We start from the raw sequence: 22,055 nt of genomic DNA on the forward strand, positions 1-22,055 counted from the left end.
ACACGACTAACACTAAACCACTGCAAAAACAAACCCAGACATTAAGTACCGCCATCAGACGCTAATGACAAACCGCGAGATGAAAGAGGCACTGTTGTAATGCAAATCAATGTTTCATCGTTTATATATACAAAGAGACATTTATTCTGTACACTTCTTGTGCTCTTGGAAGCACAATTAGCAATTGCAAATGAATCCTACAAATGGTTCTCCAAAAATGCTAAGACTGCCAAACCAGCTGCCCAAACATCATCATCCAACACATGCTCTGCAGGAGAGTGACTAACTCCGCCTCGACACCGAACAAAGAGCATTCCCATCTGTCAGTGTTATATCTATGAGATCTCTAATCCACCAGTTTCATACTATATTACTCAGATAATCAGATTAACAAGAAACTGACCTTAGTTAAATGAGCCATGGCCATGGCATCGTGCCCAGCTCCACTCATTAATTTCGGCACATCAATTTCAACATCACCGACCATTTTTTTGAATGCCGAAAGAGCAGCAGAATTGAGCTGTGAGCTCAATTCAGAATCACAATTCACGGCATTTGCATCATGCTAAATGTTTTATAAAAGCAATCAGAATCACGCCAAGTAAAAGCAGGGAGAAATTTGGTAATTGAATGAAAAGGAAGTACCTTTCTCTCAATTACACACGAAACTGAACGTTTATCACAGATGTTATACATTTTCTTTGATAATTCATACAGAACAGCCTCGCGGCCTGCATCATCCATAGCACGTAAATCTATCGTAAAAGTCACCTACAAAAAAAAAAAAAAAAAAAAAAAAGAAAGAAAAACTGCATATGTCAGAAATTTGAAGCAATTTCATAGAGAGTATTTATTACCTCTACGAAAGATTAAGAAGAGCCCTATTTTATTTTTGTCGACAACCAATGTCAACTTTTACCTTCAATTTTTCCAAATATGTGTAGAGACTGTAATGTTTAGTTATTAAAATTTATATCAAATTCTCATTTAAAAAGAGCAGTTGTTGTATATTGTGAAAATATATAAGTCAAATCAATGTCGATTGACCATCAAAGTCAAATAGAGCCACTACAAAAGGGATAGAGGGAAAAGCGTATGAAGTAGAAGCATAAGGTGAAGATCCTGCCTGTCCTGGAATAACGTTACTGGCACTTGGCCACAATGACATTTCTCCTACAGTACAAACAAGTGATCCAGAAAGAGATTCAACATCGCTACATTCACCATCAGATGACAAATAGTTCTGAGGGTGTTTGCAAAGGCTTTCTAGAGATACTATCAATTCAGCAGCAGCTGCCATTGGATCACGGCGCATGGACATGGGGACAGTTCCTGCATGTCCTTGAGAACCTGATACTGTTACCTGCAATGAACTAGATGTGAGATTGTAAATTTCCCATACAAACTTGACGTCCCAGTTAGTAGTTGGTCTCTGCAAATTTCACCACAATTTTTATAATGGCGCATTCGGAAACAGGTTCTATGTACTTAGTTAGAAGTTGGTCACTGCAATTTCAATGCATTTTCTGTTTCTGCACATTCGAAAAAAAGTTCTATGCCTTTCCATCATTTAAGTAAGATTATGCACATCCGATTTTCTCATAGGCGGAAGCCATTGAGAGACCATGTAATGTTGTTTACTTCTTATTGTTAAAATTCATTAGAGAAAACACTTTAGTGAAGGTCTTCCCAGTCTACGTTTCTTCATTACTTCTAACACTTCACTTCCCTCACTGTCTCGCATATCGGACACGGCGACCGACATAGAACACAGGGCCCACCAAAATCAGACAACACTCACACTTGCCTCATCTCCTCAATAAATTTTAAAATGTAGACCAAGAGCGAGAAGATAAAGAGAAAAGTAAAAGGGTATACAGTAGACTTGAACAATTTCAAGAAAAATGAAGAGGGAGACAAGGGGGCATGTCCCTGGTCGAACAACGAGAAAAAAAAAATTCCCCCTTTTTCTGGCAGCAGACAGCACGGCTAGTTTAAGTATTTTACATTGTGTCTGTGTCTAATAACTGGGCAAGACACTTGAGGTTGACCGTATACACGTGTCGCGTTAAATGTTAAAACGGAGTGTCACACAGCCGACACCGACACCATGTCGCACCTGACTCCGTGTAGACAAGTCCGATTAACATAGATCGCAGTCGTCCATCCTCTCACATGAATGGGAGTGCATATTTCATTTCCACTCATGGCCCTCATGCTTGCAAATCAGAGCAAGTTTTTAAACCAAAAGAGGATCTTCCATTCATCCAGATTTCTTGACTGTACGTCTGTACCCTTAAATTTCATAAATATTTTTAAAAACTTACAATTTCAAGTGTGTGAAGCATCAATATACAAATCCACATGGACAAAATGAGAGTCCTGCCAGCGTAAAGAAAACTGTATGGAAATTTTTTGGATTTGGTGGGAATGGCATTGTGTGCATTACGCTAAGAATATCATGTACAGGGAGACGTGGATCAGAAACCCCAAACTATTTTATGTTCACGTCTTTCACATTTTCTTAGATAATGAAAGATATTAGAACAAGCATAATGTTTCCTCATAAAAGTGTATTTGATTATCATGTTGCCGTATGGGAACTATGTGAAGATGTAGAGTTTGCACCATAAGTAATAACTACTTCAAAGAAAGGGATTAGTGGTCAACCTTTTTCCCTCAGAAGTTGTGTGGACGAATGCCAGGGTTAGCCAGGATATTAGCTGATGTTCATCTGGTTCATATGACAACTTTGTAGTACTAGTTACCCTGAAAGATTTTTTAACGAAAGGTCTTGGAGTGCTGGTTGATAGTCCATTTGTATTGTTTCTATTTCATTGATCGGAAAGAGTCTGTTGAACTACAAAAAAGTAACATAGCGAATGTACCTTCAATCGAGTCTGTCCAGCTATGCCTTTCACTACCGCAAGGGGAAGACCAGCTAATTCTAATACGGGCCCTTGTTCAATGTGAACCTGCAGCACATATATAAACCCAAATTTAGAAGGCTCAAAAAACCAAATATTTATGCATTTCTCATTTAAGTATATGATATGATTAATGGATTGGTCTCACATTTAGAACTGTCTTTCACGGAGTACTAAGTTTTTGTGGAACTAAAATGGCCGCGGTTAAAAAACCAAAATATTTAGTATACCTCCACATAACCCCAGACAGACTGTGGCTGATACTTTAGCTGGAGAAGGGTCTCCTCTGTAGCTTCAATTGAGTTCTCCTTAAGAACTTCTTGTAATGTTTTCCCTCTGGATAAGGTGCAACAAAGGAAAAATCAGCAGATGTGCATTAAAAAAGCATATGGTCAAAGACTGCAAGAAACTAGTTTTGAACCTCTTGTCAGCTACACTCAAAGAGGAAGCAGGTAAGATCCCAGAAATCGCAGCACTTCCTAGAAAAGTTGACTGAAACCTCACACCTTCTTCATCACTGAAGGCTATGACCTAAATTGTTTACCGCAAAGAATCAATTCATGGTTAAAAGTAGCGTAAATATCAGATAAGTTTCAAATATTCATCGCGGAATAAAGCAAAACAGGCTCACTAAACTCTATGTCGTTAAAAGGAATCTCATGCATTTTACGATGCAATTTCATTTTGGAACAGGAATCCGTGATGATAGCATGGTGCAAATTCCCAACAGACTAATGAAGAAAAATCAAATGTCAAAGCTCGTTTTTGGTAGGATAAAGAATCTACTTTTCGACAGTGACAATGAAGCAGATTGAAATCTTGAATAGCTAAGAAGTCAGACAAAAACCAACAAAGAAGATAACGCAATCAACAGTGAAGATTTTTAAAGAGTGGAATCGCCAGTAAAATGCCATGTATCAACCGGGATTGTATTTACGTTTTGAAAAAAGTATCCAACATATTATACTACCTCCATCTCAGATTTCGTCCCCATTTGACTTTGGTGGTCAACCAAAGCTAAGTTAGCTAACCTTTTACCATTAATTTTTCCAAATATACATTGAGATAATATCAAGTTTGTCATGCTTGATTTATAAGAACTACTTTCATATTACCATCTTTAAAAGCTTGCAACTTTTGTACTGTAAGTCTGTAAGAGAATGTACAGAGGGAGTATCAGGAAGCAGAATACTAACCTCGATCGGGCGCCTCAACGATTCTAACTTGTTGATGACTTTCAATACCTTTAGAGCTGATATTGCGGATATGATTCCTAATGCCCCATCAAACTTTCCCGCGTCCACCACAGTATCCTATGTTAAAAAAAAAAAAAAAAACAGAACAGACGCACATGAATCTACTATCCTGATAAGATCCTCCAAACAGAAACTATGAAAGGCAAGAACAGGAAATAACCAAATGCGAGCCAATCAACAGTGCAGGAGCACTTGCGTTCATTCCATCAACACGGCCATGCACATTACCCATAGGGTCCACCCACCTGCATCGAGACACAATTTAACATACCAAGCTAGAATTTTATACACGTTAAATTAGTGGGAGAATCCTCACGTCCTCAAGCCAGCATCTTCCATCCATTGACGAATAACACTTGCAGCTTTTATTGAAGCAGGGCTCATAAATGTCCTCTCAAGGTACCCATCTACATCACTTACCTATAAAAAACACAATTAATTACGCATCCACGTTTCTTGCTCACTCAAAACCTAAACCAGCTAGAGTGAGGATCCAATGCAATAAAGCATTAGAACAATTTAAACTTGAATTAGCTGCCTCTCATAGTAATATTAGTCTAGAAACCATTTCAACAAAATAATGGCCCATTCTGTGATAGACAAATGTTCGTTATTGTTTTTCGATCACAAGCAACGCTGCTATACTAAAGTCCCTTATGAATAGTTAAGACATCTCTGTCATAGCTAACTGTCATAAAATAGCAATCATTATAAACATTATTCGTATTATTTTTTCATTCCAATGTTATGTCAAATTTAGCCGAATTGTGCACATCTACAGAAATATCGGAACAATGCTTGTACTATCAACAAGTTTGACAGTTATGCAAGGACACTAATACCAAATGATAATATCATGAAGTAATTAGAGCTCTCCAAGATGATTGGTAATAGTACAACTATCTTCCATGACATAAGATGTGGTACGAGTTCCAACAAACTTACAAATTCCAGCCGACCCCTAAAATTGTTTCTAGAGCTTGTTAACATGAAAGTAACAATGATGATATGTTAAAAGACGCATCAAAAGTACCACAAATGCAGGAGTCCGTAAGATTATTCCTGAAACAACTTGTTGATAGGACGAGTTACCCAACCGACCAACAAACTGTTGTGATCATGTAAAATTGTTTACTGGTTCAGATGTCAACTAGCTTAGGTGATAAAGTACTTAGGGTGATATCATAACCAAGTTTTGATGTCAACATCAGAACTATCCGTGTGGCTCCTTTTACACCAAAAAATGTTAAAACACAATTCACTTGTGAAAGAATTAAGTGACTTACATGCAATTGAAAGTGACATAAATCTATAGAACCCGAAGTCAATGAAGACAAAAATTGACCAATTACAACATATTACTGTATCAAATAACAAATTAAAACAGCAATCATCAACTTAATATTTAATTCAATGAATCAGTATAGTAAATGAAAGCTAAGTTTTGATTAATATACCTTTCCAAGCTCATTTAATCTAGATACGGCTTCGTCTCTCAGAAATTCCTTGTACAACTCATGTCCTACACCTCCTTCTGATTCATCATTTCCTACATCACATCATATCATATCATATAGTTATTCTCATGTAAGACCGCATTACACAAAAATCGTGTAAATGGATTTATCTAGTAATACAAATATCATGATTCATAACCCATTTAAATGAAAACTAGTTATTAAAAAATCCGTTTTACAAACTTATTGTCTCACCTTACACAAGAATTTGTACATGTTATATACACTGTTAGTTCCCATCATTTGTTTACCTTTGATTAAAATACGAATAAAAAATATAAACAAATGATTGGGAAGGAGGGAGCAGAGAATAACCGTCAAGTACTCATGAAACACAGGTCAAACAGTTAGAACAAAGTATCACTATCGAATAATTCATTTAATTTAAATAATCAGAGATTCAGATTCCGTTATAAACATGGAATAAATCCCTTTTTATATGTATAATAAATAAATAAATCCTGATTTTCCTGAGACTATATAATGATTGCATATCAATTACACAGTAATGATTAAATCAATCAATGAAATGATTCGTGCAACAAAAAAAAATATTCACTCGAAAAAGACCGTCAAAAGTAGTGATCTATCCGACTCGAATCTAGACTAAACCGAATAATAAAAATCATGAAAACCCAGAAAAGATGAAAAATTTGAGTACCATGTAAGACATCATTAGAAGCAGCAGTGGAAGTAGAAGATGAGGCAAGAAAGGAAAGAGAAAATAAGAAAAAGGGTAAAAGAGAAAGAGAGGAAGCCATGGGAGGGAGGGAGGAAGGTAAGCAAGTAAGCAGGCTGTATAATCCCACACAAGTCTTCAAGTGACTTGCGGTGATGAGGGATGACAGCTGCTTTGGTCTGCCTCACTATCGATTCCCTTCCTGTTTTCCAACTTATATACTCCACTTCTATTCATGAATTCCGTTCCTTTTTTTTTTTTTCTTGCGTCACGGTCTCGCACTAAATTATTGAGACGTTTTTGTTTCATATTCTTATTCTTATATACTCCCTCCTATTCACAATAAACCTCCCATTTTATTTTGGCACAAATATTAAGGAAACACACTACCTCACCATATAATTAAATTTGGATCACACAAATACACTTATACACTACCCACCATACAATTAAATTTGGACCACACAAACACTTACCAAAAAAGGAAATAGAGAAGTTATTGTGAATAGACGGAAAAAGAAATAAGGAAGTTTATTTTGAATGGGAGGGAGTATATTTTATTGATATTATGCGGAGTAGTATATAGGTATTTTTAATTTTCATCTATTTGGGTGTTAAATAAGAAAGGTACTATATATATTAAAAAAAAGAACAAATATATGTGAAAAACTAAAATCTGTAAAAAAAAAAATATATATATATATATAATTAATTACGAAAACTAAAAGGCAATACTAATAAATTGAGAGGGAGATTTTAAAAGATAAATTCTCATTTGTAACGGACGTTTTTTGTGACATATTTGTGACCTCTCACAATTTCATAAGTTATATCAAAGTTGGTTGGTGTGAGTAGTAAGAGCATCTCCAATGGTTCATGTTTGGGGACTTGCTTGCAATATTTACAAAATTATAAACATGTAGCTTACCATTGGAGTAGGAAAATTCAAGAAAGAAGCTTAAAAGATGTAGAAATTTGTCAAGCTACACATGGCTTGGTTTTTAAAGAAAAAAACTAAATTATTTTATTGGATGAAAATAAGAATGTGGACCCACGCAGTTTCTACAAGATGTTGTAGTCCGTCATTGGAGCGGTACGTAGCTGAAAAGCAGAGTAGCTTGAAAAATCGATTTGACAAATCAAGCTACATCATATTGTAGTTGTCCATTGGAGTTGCTCTAAGAGCTCTCATTTCTTAAACAAATGATCAGGAGTTCGATTTCTGATTCTTACGAACGAAAAAAAACAAACTTAGGAAGATCTATTCATAATTTATTAAGAAAAAACCAAACTTAGGAAGATCTATTCATAATTTATTAAGTTGTCTTCAATATCTGAATAAAATTGTCCCAAAGGTTGTGACTTGTGAGAGGTTACAATCGAATTTTTTTGTAAATAATAAAGGGGATAGTATGTGAAATGTCAAGTGGAAGGAAGGGAGTTGCCAACTTATCTATCCTCGTCTAGTGGCCATGGTTTTGTTCTTTTTTATAGAAGAGTTTTGAGTGGCCAAAAGTTAACGTGAATCTTCTTTAGTGACGGCTCGTGATTCTTGTCAAATTTCCACAAAGTTCATGATGTGGGCCCACTAGCTGATCATGAAAACACCTTTGCTGTTGGATTTGATTCTTTGTTCATGTTGTATTGTGGTGTCTCCGTTCGTCGGCAATCCGCAATTTAGGGGTGTTAATGAGCCGAGCCAAGTATGAGTTTGATCTTACTTAGCTTGTGCTTATAAAATAAAATTCGAGCTCGAGTCAATTTCAAGTTTATCCGAACTTGAAAAAATTGTATTCGTTATCAAGCTTGCGAGTTTTAACGCGAGTTCGAGCCAAACTCAAACTCAACTCGAGCCTATATATAATTGTTGAATTTTCGTTTTTTTTCTCTCTCAATATTTTCAATAACAAGTTTCGAAATTTTTATATACAAATATTGGAAAATCAATGAGACTTTTTTTAATAAGTGTGATACAAATACATAATCATGACAGAATATTTATTTTTATAAAATATGAGTAATATGTTATCTAGTTACACAAGTTCGAGCCGTTCACGGGCTTTTCGAGCCCAGCCAACGTTAGCTCGGCTTGATTCGTTAAGCTCTCGAGCCAAGCTTTGACCGAGCCGAGCTCGAGTTGCTCGCGACTCGCGAGCTATCTCGTCTCTTTAACACTCCTACTCCGCGCCCGTTGGTTACTAATTACTAGTAGGTCGTAATGTAGGGAACGATGATAACGCCACTACACTTTTGTTTAATGTCACTCACACATAAGTTAATTATATGGATAACACCACTATATTTTTGTTCAGTACAGTTGTACGATGAAAACGCATCTACAAAAATTAGTGTGTTTTATAGCGAATATACTAATTAGTTTTAAATATAGGTTTTTAGATTCGTTTCACGTTTAAGACTAAAACAGTTTTAAGAAAGATTTGCTATAAATTACTAAATTATTGAAAGATTAGGGTCAAGTCTACTTTACCTATATATTGTCATCCCCAGTTTGCCCATTATCAAGCGTGAATTCATGGCCTTTGCACTACACATCCCGAAGAGCACACACTCATGACAACGTCTCGAAAGTTGTTCATCTGTCATTGTGCCCTTATCCCACCCTTCATTTCCGTAAAATAAGACACTTCACTAATATTTTGTCATGGCCCCTAGGATTGAGAGGCCAACAACTGTAATAACGACCACGAAAGATGCTTATCACCCAACGAAAACCACCCATAAAATCGGTCATGCTAAAATTATGTCCCTCAAGTTGCACATCAAAATTCATAAAATGAACTGACACCAATCTACAATTACAAATAACACCCTTCTTTAACCAAAACCCTCTGAACGTCCAACATGTCTACCTCCATACCCTCATATTCCTGAAATCGTCCTCTCACACGGGGAATCTCCACACAATTTAACTTAATTTCATACAAAAATACATCTCGTCGTCTTTAATCATTCTCTTCAACCACCCTTTCTTTACTCGGACGTCTAGTCCCTCATATCACCCCCTAGCTCGCGCCCTTACAACCACGTCCCTCCTAATGAAGATCAAAAATCTACTAAGCCCTAACAACTCAAAACAAGACAAGAGCGAAAGAGATCCACAAAAAATTACTTACTGATTCACACATACAAGAATCACTACTACATGTTAAACACATAGAGTATGGACTTTGAGGAACAACATACTCCTTGATTGAAAGAATGAACATACAGTACTGAGACGCAGCCTAGCTAGACGGAACATCTCCAAGTAACAATGATTTGTTAGTACCTCGTTGGTCTAATGTACCAATGGTTCAAACTTCTAATATAGAGGCAAGTTTAATTAAGCCTTATTTACCATTGAGGTAATGGGGACTTAATGAGAATGAAGTCGTTAACTTTTATTTATAATCGTCATAGAAGTTGTGTGCATAATTAATTAAGCCCCTTAAAATTTGAGCCATGTTCCATGAATACTCGGCCCTGAATTCCTCCCATCTCAAATGTTAATAACACAATCAAACGACACTAAAATTCCTAATCACCTTTGGATTCCTGATGTTTCAATGTGTTGGGCTCGATCGTGCAAATTGGTGTAATAGTGCGTGGACGATGATGACTCCAAAGTAATTTGTCAGTTTCTTCATAAAATTTTAAGATGCAATCACAGGTGGCGCAATAAAATTGTACGTACCTACTACATCTTATAATACACGCATTTACTAGATCAAGCATGATACTGATAGATAATGTATGATATTAGTTACTACTACTTACTATATTGTGATTCCGTCAGCTCGAAATTTAAAACTATTGTGGTTCCAGACATCTTATATGGAAGTGATAAAACTAATGTTCATAAAAGTGACCTATATAAATAAAGAGAGTGTCATCCAATTATCATTGTCGATTCAGCCACACGCGCTGGTCTTTTAGTCACATCGGTTTGAGTTGTAACGCGTTAATATAGGGTTTGGGTTGGCTCTGTTCGTATGAGTCATCATAGGGTCTAAGATGGGGCAGGTTATAAACTTTATGATAGATGTTTTCAAGATTGGATGATAATTTCCTATATAAACTATTTTTAGCAGCCTATGTGGGTCTTATTAGTTTTTGGTATTATTTCGTAATATACATTTTTCTTTTACAATATGGATTTTACCATTTGTTACCCTTAATTTTCCCTCTTATTATTTCCCTCTCATTTTATTATGCCTTAATCTTCTACTTAGTTCACCACTACTTCACCATCATCCATGGGTTGTGCAAAACAATCTCAACTTAAAGTTTAAGGGTTAAGCTGATGGTCAAGACCCCATCAAGGCCGATCTTATTTAACCAACCGATGCTCCAACATAGTGTCATCAATCGGGCCGGGATCGGGTTGCGAATGGGGTAGCCCGGCCCGAAAAAAACTGGCCCATACTCCCACCTCGCATAGCCCGCTTGGCCCACCAACCCCTCATGTATAGCCAGGCCGGTTTAGGGTATCACACCCCAGCTCGTGGTGTGGGCTCGGGCATACTCCTCACAAACCTGGACAGTTGTCCGGCCCGGTGTCCACCTCTACGACAAGTCCTAGGCCCGAAGATGAACAGGAGTAATCGGACAACATAAAGGGAAGGAAGCGAAAAACACTCACGACAACTTTCATTGCTCAATAGGGTTTCCGTTAACCCTAATCAGAAGTTCTTCCAAATAATGTTGAAATAACTTCAATCTAAACTATAGAAAAGCGAGACGCGACCAAGAGCCTTTTATGACTCCACTTTTATATATACTTAACCAACATCTTTTCTTTTGTAAAATTCTCTCACTTTTTCAAAAAATCTACACACGAAAAACACTTTCGTGAGCGTATACCTCACATTCTCTAGTCTCTACCCACATTATTGCCAATGAAGTATACTTTAACTTTGTTTATTCGCGACAATACTAAGTCCGATAATTTACTTAAATCATTAGGGAAAATTTCATTTAAGACGGTTATATCGTTCTTAAGTTCAACAGATGTCAAATATACCATGAGTACTGAATAAGGGCATTAGCAATAGATGAACCTTTAAAACGTTTGTTCTCATGCCACATAAGCTAATATACAAATCCGTCTACCTACAAACCTCATCCCAACAATAGATAAACTTTTACAAGGTTCATAACGTGACCCACATTATTATTCCTCCCCTCACACACTCTCTCTCTCTCTCTACCAACCAGCATACAATCTAGTAACCCTTATTAACTACAAACCTCAACACCTATGTCTAGCAATAGAAGGTTTGTAGACAAACCTCAAAAATAGAGGACATGTCATCTTACAAACCCTTGACAAACCTTCTATTGTTAGGGCCCTAAGAGAAAAGCAGAATAGATAGGGAAAAGAAAAAGATTTGTCTTATGTACGCATGTGAGATAATATTTAACCCGTCTTTATATTAAGACAGATATCTCCGTATTTTGAGGCGATATCCTGCACCTAATTGGGCTAATTCACTATGCAAATATGCAATGACCCATTTTGAATCACACCACCACAAATTTGTTTCTCCCTGCCACATTGCAAATTCAAGGGAGTGCTAGGGCGACACCCGAACTTACTTAAACTCAGTAACACCTTAATAAAAGAAAAAAGAAAAATAAGAAATTAATAATTGAATTTTCGATTTTGCGCCAAACATCTAAGGATAAAAACGTAATTTAAACGATTCAATGTAAACCAGATTCCAAAAGGAAATATACCGATTTCATATTTTAATCATAACTTCATCTTCTTCATGATAATTAGAGTCGCGGAAAAAAAGTTTACTTTCGTTGATGGAGAAAGAAAAAAACATATATAGACGGTTGCGGCCTAGTTTATAGGCGGGTTTAGAGTTACCTCGGTCGATCTCATATTAGCGAGAACCGAATCGACATAACATCGTTAAAATGAACCAATTCGAATTCAACCCAAATAAATTACGGAGTATTTGTTAACTTAGCTAGTTTATGTCATTATATACCCCATGACATTTGCCAAATTAAAGATTGAATGATAGTTTGCTAAACTAAAATAAAATGAATGATAGACAAACTGTTCTACTTTTATAATCTTGATTTCCATAATGCATACCTTCATCATTTGTAGTTTTTATGTGAAATTTATGTGCATCATCCAAGTGCAAATGCTAATACACGATTCATTAAAGAGCTTTTATTTGTTGGAAAATTCCTACAAAAGTGCCATGGAAAATGTTCCCATGGCAACTAGACCTGTACTCGGACCGGGCTAGGGCCGGGCCGGGCTCTCCTAGTCAAACCCGGGCCAGGCCAGGGGGAAGGGATAGGCTTGGCAGGGCCGGGCCAGACTGGGATATGATTGACCCGGGCCAGGACTAGAGGCGGGCTAAGGGCGGGTCGGGTTGGCGGGCCTTACCATTTTATTTTTCCTAAAATGGCGGACCAAGGCCGGGTCGGTCTAGAATTTCAGGACCCGGACCAGGCCAAGGTTAACGGCGGGCTAAGGCCGGGCCGGGCTGGGTCAGGCCATGTTGCATAAAATAACGGGCTAGGGCGGGCCGGGTCAGCCCGTGCTGATGGCCAACTCTAATTGCAACTAATTTGTTGAAAGCTTTGACTTGTAAAATTTCCTTAACTACCCTTCTTTATTAATTAATTTAAAACTCAAAATTAAGAAGAGAGAAACTAAAATATTTATGCAATTTACTATTATACCCTGGATGTCGTAGAAATTGAGTAACACCCGATATCGCTATCTCATTTTCCTTCAAAAATTGGGTTAGTACAACTTAGAAGTCCTTGTCTCAGAAACAAATCCACTATGCTCACAATTACTCCTCCACACCAAATAGAGAACGAATAATAGGAAGTCCAAACACTAGTATTTGAGCGCATGCCAGTAAATGTTTCCAACTCTAGTAATTTCCTTACCCGATGAAACTTCTATGAACTTACGTCTATACTTATTTTATCATCTTTCCTAGAAATTAATAACCTCTCAAAAACCTCTTAATTCTAGCCATAATCACCAACTATTAAATTACTACTCAATTGTTTTGGGTTTTGTTAAATTTCTTGAGATGTTTCAATAGATAACAAAAACTCGACTCGAGCTCGATCAAATATGGGCAATGTTAAAAAACCAGCAATCTGTGAGATATGTTTTGAGAAGAAATTACCAGTTGACAAAAACATGTACAAGAAAAAAACCAAGTGTTCGGAAACTCATTATTTCTGCCAAGACTGTATTTCAACCCACATTCTCTACAAAATCCAAGCTAATACTCCAACAATCCGATGCCCGGGCGTGGAATGCAAGGCAGTAATGGATCCTCTTCAATGTCGTTCGATAATTACGAGGGATTCATTTGTTGAATGGTGTCGTATAATGGTCGATAATTGGATTGCGAGAAAAGGGTATAGAAGAGCAGTGTGTCCTCATGAAGGGTGTTCAGAGGTGGTGATTGATGAATGTAAAGGTGAAGGAAGACAAGAATGCCCTCGTTGTAAAAGGTTGTTTTGTTTCGGTTGTGGGGTAAAATGGGAAAGGAATCATCATGAGAGATGTAGGTTTGAGGAAGTTGTGTTTCTGAATGTAGCAAGGCAGGGGAATTTTACACGATGTCCTAATTGCAGGTTTTTTGTTCAGCGTACAGGTGGATGCTATACAGTTACCTGCAGGTTTGTGTTGTTTTAAAACTTGATCATTTAATTTGCATTCTGCTTTCACTTCATCAACTGTTCCCGTCTATGACTTGGTAGGGGTCGGATGCTTGGATATACTTAGAGGTGGCAAATGGCAATCGTGTCAGTCCGGTCGGGTCATATCGGGTCAATCCGCTCTTTCGGGTCGGGTCAAATGATGTATGGTTCGGGTAGGATTTGAGTCGGGTTATTATCGGGTCTGGTTACTTTATGACACTAATTCAATTATTGCCATTAAATTTATTTTTTATTTTTTAACAGTTATTTGGTTTAGTTACTTCATTATTGAGTCAAACGTATCAACCTAAACACCAAATCACTTTTATTTTGATCAATATTAAGCTTAATAATTGTCAAATCATTAATTTAATCCGGTCAATATCGGGTCGAATTTGGGACGGGTTCGGGTCACTGATCATCGGATCAAGTAGGGTTACGGGTCGGTTTCGGGTTGCAATATTGTCGGGTTTGTTCGGGTTCGGGTTGGGTCACTCAAGTTGGGTCAGACTTGCCAACTCTATGTACTATTGCCCTATCGGTGAATTCTAAAAAGTTTGTTTTAAAAGTTGTATATAGATTTTGAGGCAAAAATCTATTACAACTATTGAAACAAACTGAAAATTATCTCCCTTATCTTTATATTGAATTTTTGGGGATCGAGAAAACATATTGTGACAAATAAAATTTCTCAAGTGGTAGGGTATGAAATCGGGAAAATAATAAAACGTAATAAAATGAGTCTAAGTTTTCGTATCATGATTTACTGCAACAAATTAATACTTGTAATTGTCACAAGTTTGTGAAAAGTGGATTGTGAAACGTCACAAGCTTGTGGTTCAAATTTTACCACTAGGTGGTTCAAATTTTCATGCATGTAAATATGTAATGTTTAATCCTTTAATGGGAGAAAGGAATGTTTAAGGCATTTACGAGTGAAAATTGCAATAGAAAAGGACATAATTTGTATCTTTATATTTTGCGTAGCTGAGTAAAAGCAAATTCAGTTGTGACCTATATACTATAAACCATATTGTTTAGGATTAATGATGTTACAATAATGATGTGTATATATGTGCAGGTGTGGAACATCATTCTGCCACAAATGCGGAGTTAGACACTGTCGATGCTCGCTAATCTGGTTCTTTATTCAGATACTTATCATTTTACTTATTTTAGCCGTCTTATCATTGTTATTCTTCCTAGTATAGTATCCGTAAGTAGTCACAACAATGTGCTCGTACTTCCTTGAATATATACATACAGTAGGTGGTCAAAAATCTATGAAATACCTTTGGGTTCGCTCCTAGTATTGATTTCTAAAACAAATTTCAGAAATTAGAATACCCATTGTCTTATGTTATTACTTGCTGCGTCCCAATCAGTCTTGAGGCAAGTTCTATTCTAACTTCGTACCATGATTTGAGTCCCACTGTAATTTTGGTTTTTGAATCGCTGTAGGTTTGTTGTGTGTTCTGTTCAAGGTGACGATAATTGAAGCTGGTTGAAATGCCAATTTTTCATTTTTACAGACCAATTTATGAAACAAATTAGAGTATATATAAGACGGTCTTCTAGTCTTTAGAAACTTAATTCCTATCCACCAAGACACTATCTTTCATTGAACATTTAGTGCACTACATTTATTTATTCTTATATTTACTATGATTTCTGGCCCAAAAATTTGGAGGCCCTGTGCAACCGCATGGCCCGCACGGGCCCAAAGACGGCCCTACATAATGAGACCCTCCCACACTATGAGACCGTCTTACGCAATAACAACTCTTTATGAAAAGTTATGATTGTACTGATATAGTGTGCTTCTTATTTTCTTATCATAAAACTCGGACTTTATAGCTCAACAAAGAAGGTGAATCAATGCTTATAAGTCGAGAGGTGATCATTAGCGAGTTTGGACTGGAAATGGACGGATCTAACTTGAAAAAATCGTCTAGTGGACTTAATTGTATTATCATATCCGTTATAGCGGGCCTAATTTGATTGATAGTGAGCCTAATTTAATTGTTCATGCCCGCCCATCAAAATAGGCGGGCTTACTGTGAGCTCATGGACTCAAAATTAAAACAAACCCTGGCTAACCTAAACAAAACTATCTATTACCAAGAATAAATTAGGTTTATGAACTCTGTTTTTGGGCTCAACTTCGTTTTGTTTAATTTAAAGTGAAAAAATATTTTTATACTCAGCTCAGACTCTAGTTTACCACTGCCGTCTGCATAGGGTAACACATGTAAGTTATATATTGAATGTCATTTTTAGAAATGTAGGACCAAGAGACTCTTATAGAGTCTTGAAAATTTTCAAGATCAATTTAAGCCTTTGTCAAGACCATGGTAGATTATTATGAGTCTTGTCTCAAGATTAGGGATGACACTGAGTCCAGGACCCTATCTATACCCTTCCCATTGCCATCCCTAGTCAAGACTCATCAGTAATCTTAACTTAAGCATTAACAAAATTTCCAAAGTTAAAGCAAATTTCGGTTATTTAAGTAGAAAATTGCAATAATGTTCGTAGGTAAGGGTGATAACGAGCCGAGCCGAACCCGAGCTTGGCGTTACTCGGCTTGTGCTCATAAAGTACAACTCAAGCTCGAGATCCCCGACCTTGAAAATTTTGTGCTCGTTATCAAGCTTGCGAGTTTTACCGCGAGCTCGAACTACGAATGGAAATTTTCATGTTTAGAGAGATGTGAATTTGTGTTTTTCTTTTCAATCACAAAAACATCATCAATAGTTTTAGCTGATATTCCCTCCATCTCACTTTAATTGTCTATCTGTTCTTCAAATTTTGAGGCAATGTCGACCTAATTGGGCCAATTCACTATGCAATGACCTAATTTTTTTAATCACACCAACACAAAATTTGTTTCTCCATACCACATTACAAATCCAAAAATTGGGTTACAACTTACAAGTCCTTGTCCAAGAAACAAACCCACTATGCTCACACTTACTCATTCACACTAAATATAGAGCCAATAATAGCAAGTCTAAACTAGTCTTTGAGCCAAATGTTTCCAACTTTAGTAATTTCGTAGACGATGAAATTTCCTTCAACTTACGCCTTTGCTTTTTTATCATCTTTCCTAGAAATAACCTCTTAATTCTAGATTTCTAGCCATAATCACCAACTATTAAATTACTTCTCAATTTTCTGATAATTTTCCTGAGATGATGATTGTTGTTGGGTTTTGATAAATTTCTCGAGATGTTTCAATAGATAACAAAAACTCGACTCAAACTCGATCAAATATGGGAAATGTTAAAAAACCGGCTATATGTGAGATATGTTTTGAGGAGAAATTAGCAGTGAATAAAAACATATACAAGAAAAAAACCAAGTGTTCGGAAACTCATTATTTCTGCCAAGACTGTATTTCAACCCACATTCTCTACAAAATCCAAGCTAATACTCCAACAATCCGATGTCCGGGTGTGGAATGCAAGGCAGTAATGGACCCTCTTCAATGCCGTTCGATAATTACGAGGGATTCGTTTGTCGAATGGTGTCGTATAATGGTCGATAATTGGATTGCGAGAAAAGGGTATAGAAGAGCAGTGTGTCCTTATGAAGGGTGTTCAGAGATGGTGATTGATGAATGTAAAGGTGAAGGAAGACAAGAATGCCCTCGTTGTAAAAGGTTGTTTTGTTTCGGTTGCGGGGTAAAATGGGAAAGGAATCATCATGAGAGGTGTAGGTTTGAGGAAGTAGTGTTTCTGAATGCAGCAAGACAGGGGAATTTAAGGAGATGTCCTAATTGCAGGTTCTTTGTTCAACGTAGTACTGGTTGTTATAGAGTTACCTGCAGGTTTGTTTCTAATAACTTTATCCTTAATTAATTTCCATTCTGCTTCACTTATGGGTTCGGGTTGGGTCGGATACTTGGATGTACTACCGGTAATAATTATGTGGTTCGCGTTTCTGAAAATTATATTTATTTATATTGAATATTTTGGCATCGAGAAAATATATAGTACTATGTAAATTTGTCAAGTGGTGTAAGCATATAAAATAATTAAGAACGAGTTTCCATATCATATTTTACCCCCACAAAACAAATTCTTGTGACTAGGTGGTTCATGAAAAGTAGATTATAAAATGTAACAAGTTGATGACTGGCACTAGGTGGTTCAAATTATTAATCCTTTAATGGGAGGAAGTAAAGTTGTAAGGCATTATTATACAGTGATGAATGGATAAAGATGGTTAACTGTTGCATTTGCATTTGGAGTTGCATGTGAGTGTGATGTACGACAATAGAAAATGACAAATTTTGAGGAATCTTTAAATATTGCACTAAAGCAAATTCTTGTGACTTTTGTGAGTCGTGACCTATGCATGAGTAGGTGTAATCGTGTAAGACCGTAAGTTACAATAACGTTATTATTGATCCTGGTTAAAATCGTCTTAACTTAAATTATTTATGACCTTCTATTATTTTCACGTTTATTTTAATCTGATGTGAAAGTCGACTAAGTTAAGACAGTCTTAAATAAGAATTGACGATAACGCCAAAAATGAAGCGTAACCCTTGTATTACTTGTTGTGTAGGGGCATGGGTTCTATTCGTTGAATGTGTGCGATGTGACACAGTCTTAAGATTTAACTAAGTCTGACCATACCCTTATCACCCGAAAGAGAAAAGACCAAAACCTATGTGCAATTGCTTACCTAAAATATTGAAAATCTTAGATAAACAATTGAGTTAAACAGATTCACCATTACTTACTATCGAGTATTTAGATAGGTGACACGATAAGACGACGACATTAAACTAGATTTATTGAGTCATCGAAGTATATGATGATGAAGAATAATGACCGATCTTACAATGATGTGTATATGCAGGTGTGGAACATCATTCTGCCACAAATGCGGAGCTAAAAAATGTCGATGCTCGCTAGTCCGGTTCTTTATGGAGTTAATTATGCTACTAGGTTTACTCGCCTTAGTAATGATTTTCTTTTATTTGGGGACTATCCACGGACGGAACCAAAAATGAAATCTATCTATAGTTAGATTTATAGACAATTGAAAAGTATTTGTTAAAGTAAAATTCAAACCGTTGCCAAATCTATGTATGAGTTTCCCGGTTTCAGGACACTCGGAAAGTGATTTTTTTTGGGTGTGTATTTTGTCGTAGTATTTTTAGTATTGTTTTCTGAAACAAATTTTTCAGAAATTAGAATACTTATTGTCTTACGCTATTATATTGTTGCTCCGTCTTTACTTGGAAGAAGACATTGAGGCAAGTTCAATTCTAATTTCGTACCATGTGATACGAAAATTGCGTGGAGGCGGTTTAACAGAAAACGAACAATAATGAAATAAGGATATTTGCTTCGAAATCTATCTAGAAATCGAAACAATGGGATATTTGTTCGCGTTAGACCTATAACTGGAACAATAGTGAACTATAATCAAGACCTATTGATTATAACTCGGGTTAATGCTTGAAAACGCGTCAAACAATAACAATTTTGGAACTAACTCGTCAAACCGATGTTTATAATAGTAAACGAAAAACTCACGGTTTTTATTCAATAACTCAATCTTATTTTTAAACAATTATAATGACTCCTTATTTAGCTATCTAACTTACCCCTTAAACGGAATAAGAAACATTTCCTTAACCGATTACTAGATGGCATAACATTAGTGTTTGGGGACTTCAATGCGGTTCTAATTCCGGGGGAAAGGTTAGGTAATATGGGTAGGAGTTCAGTATGGAGGAGTTTGAGGATTGGGTTGAGAGTTTAGAGTTGATTGTATTGCTCGTTCTATAGGCGCGTATGAGATGATTTATGCCTTTTGTGGGGGGTGATTTGGGTTTGGCCGAAGGAAATTGCTAAAGCATTCATGGCTTGGAACGGATCATATTTTGTGGGATTGGAGGAGAGGCTTTGGGAGGCGGTTTCATAGCCACTGTGAGCATTTTATGGGAGATGAGGACCAGAGTTATCTTTGAAAACAAACCCCTTGTTTGGATAGGAATTGGGATGCTGTTAGATCGTGGAAGACGAATAGGATATTGACGGGGAGGCCAATGTGTTTTACCATGTAATATCTTTATTATCTTGTTTGGGTTTTTCTGTTTTCTGTAGGTGCGTGTTTTGTTTTGGGACTCTACTCTCTGTAGGTCTCGGGTTTGTAACCCTTTTTCTAATAAAAAAAAAACTAGATGGCATAACTGCCTTATTTTAATCTGACGAAAATTAGAAAATAAATTAGACTTCCTAATATAATTAGGAAATTAAATACTTCTACTACAGTTAGGAAAGTAACAACTTCTACTATGACTAGGAAATAATCAACCTACTACTACTTGAACTAGAAAAGATCTGTAATTCCTAGTCGAATTAGAAAAGTTATTCTAGTCCCAATACTTGTAAGACTTCGATTTTCCATGCTTGATTTGAACTTAGACCCGAACAGCTACTCCATGTTTTTGAGACAATCTCATTTCGCATCACCTTGTCACGACCTATACCGGAGTGTGTCAATTGGGCAAAATCTCGGAGGGAACTATATTATGACAAACGCCATGAGTCCATGACTTGATCGAGTCACACGGTAATATTTGGAACGTACACAATGTAAGATAGATGTCGTTAGAGCTACTGGTAATATGTATTTATTACTTAGAGCATCTCCAATGGTTACTTAAAAGGACTTGCTTGCAAATAAAAAAGATTTCAAGCTACTTGCTTAACCATTGGAGCACTCTACATAAACTAGCTTAAATTAAGCTAGTAGCTCCATGGAGCTAGTAGCTTAAATGGTCCTACAAGAAGAATGTAACCAATAGAAAAATAGAGGGTGTGTTAAGTGGGTTCAATTAAGCTACTAGTAAATTAGCTTAACCATTGGAGCAAATTGTAGCTTGAAATTGTTGTGGCTTAAAAAGTTGATGTGGCAAAGGTAAGCTAGTAGCAACTAGCTTACCATTGTGGATGCTCTTAGTATGTCATGTTTGAAGGCTCGATTTAGATTCCAGTAGGTTAAACGACTGTTAAATTAGTGTATGAGGTTGTGGTTTATTTCCTATGTCCATTACTTGCGTTCAATTCCAGATTTCCAGCATCTTTCATCATTTCCATACTACGAAATGCACAAACTGAAACCAGGCAATTCAGATTCCTACTTATCTGTATTCATGGACGAAGCTATACCGAATTGCAAGTATACGCATTATATTCTCTTTTCTAGTATCTCAATAATATAAATTCAAAGCATCTTTTGGGAAATCAACTCGACCTTAACTTGTAAACCTAATTTGAGCTCGCACTATAACAACTAGTATAGATGTAAATGTGAACTTATTAGTGTTGCTGCTTGTTGATCAAGCCCTGACCCAACTACATACAAAGAATCTCATAACCAGTCCAACTACGCTAAATAGTTCAAATGTTAATTTTGGAAGGACTAAATAATAACTCTACCATTCTTGGATGATAATCCTTAACTAATAGATGAAAGAATCGTTCATATGAAACATCCTCGATGATTTCATTACTCATTTTAATTCGGAAAAAGGTTTTAAGATGAGGAAGAACTCGAGGAAGAATGGGCAAGTCTGTAACACCCCGACCCAAACCCTGTGTCGGGATCACTCACTCACGGTAGCTCGCCAGGCTACGTACATAGCCCACAGATCAACATGGGTTTTCAGCATCACTCATGCAGTCATGCGCATCCCGGAAACCTTCCGGGCCAGGAGTCACCCATACTAAGACTACTCCCAACCAAGCACGCTTGACTATGAAGTTCTTTCGCACAGATAACCAAAAAGGAAAGTACATTTTGTTGATATGAGTAGTACTTTCAATCCCTTTAAGCACTAGTCATTTAAGTCTCTCAATATATCTCTTCAAGGGGGTATTCCACCCAAATAACGTATTCGGTTCAGTGGAGTATTACAAGTCCGCAAGGTTGATGCTCATCGAGTTGA

General features: G+C 36.6%; 1 protein-coding gene and 1 long non-coding RNA gene across 2 annotated transcripts; one reads left to right on the top strand and one right to left on the bottom strand.

The window, feature by feature from the left end:
• Nucleotides 1-78: 78 nt before the first annotated feature.
• On the bottom strand, nucleotides 79-6,571 carry LOC141599612 (allantoate deiminase 2). The gene is made up of 12 exons (XM_074419684.1): nucleotides 6,362-6,571; nucleotides 5,641-5,732; nucleotides 4,500-4,603; nucleotides 4,344-4,428; nucleotides 4,124-4,240; nucleotides 3,349-3,458; nucleotides 3,158-3,263; nucleotides 2,889-2,975; nucleotides 1,127-1,363; nucleotides 646-771; nucleotides 404-565; nucleotides 79-320 (listed from the first exon to the last, which is right to left on the bottom strand). Exons 1-12 carry the CDS (start codon nucleotides 6,459-6,461, stop codon nucleotides 198-200), a joined length of 1,449 nt encoding a protein of 482 aa, XP_074275785.1. The 5' UTR covers nucleotides 6,462-6,571; the 3' UTR covers nucleotides 79-197.
• A 10,409-nt stretch (nucleotides 6,572-16,980) lies between these two features.
• Nucleotides 16,981-19,233, top strand: LOC141599620 (uncharacterized). The gene is made up of 2 exons (XR_012523873.1): nucleotides 16,981-17,912; nucleotides 18,953-19,233. It is a non-coding gene; the product is annotated as an uncharacterized LOC141599620 (long non-coding RNA).
• The last annotated feature ends 2,822 nt before the right edge of the window (nucleotides 19,234-22,055 follow it).

The sequence above is a fragment of the Silene latifolia genome, chromosome 1 (assembly GCF_048544455.1).
Source record: "Silene latifolia isolate original U9 population chromosome 1, ASM4854445v1, whole genome shotgun sequence".
Lineage (NCBI taxonomy): Eukaryota > Viridiplantae > Streptophyta > Magnoliopsida > Caryophyllales > Caryophyllaceae > Silene > Silene latifolia.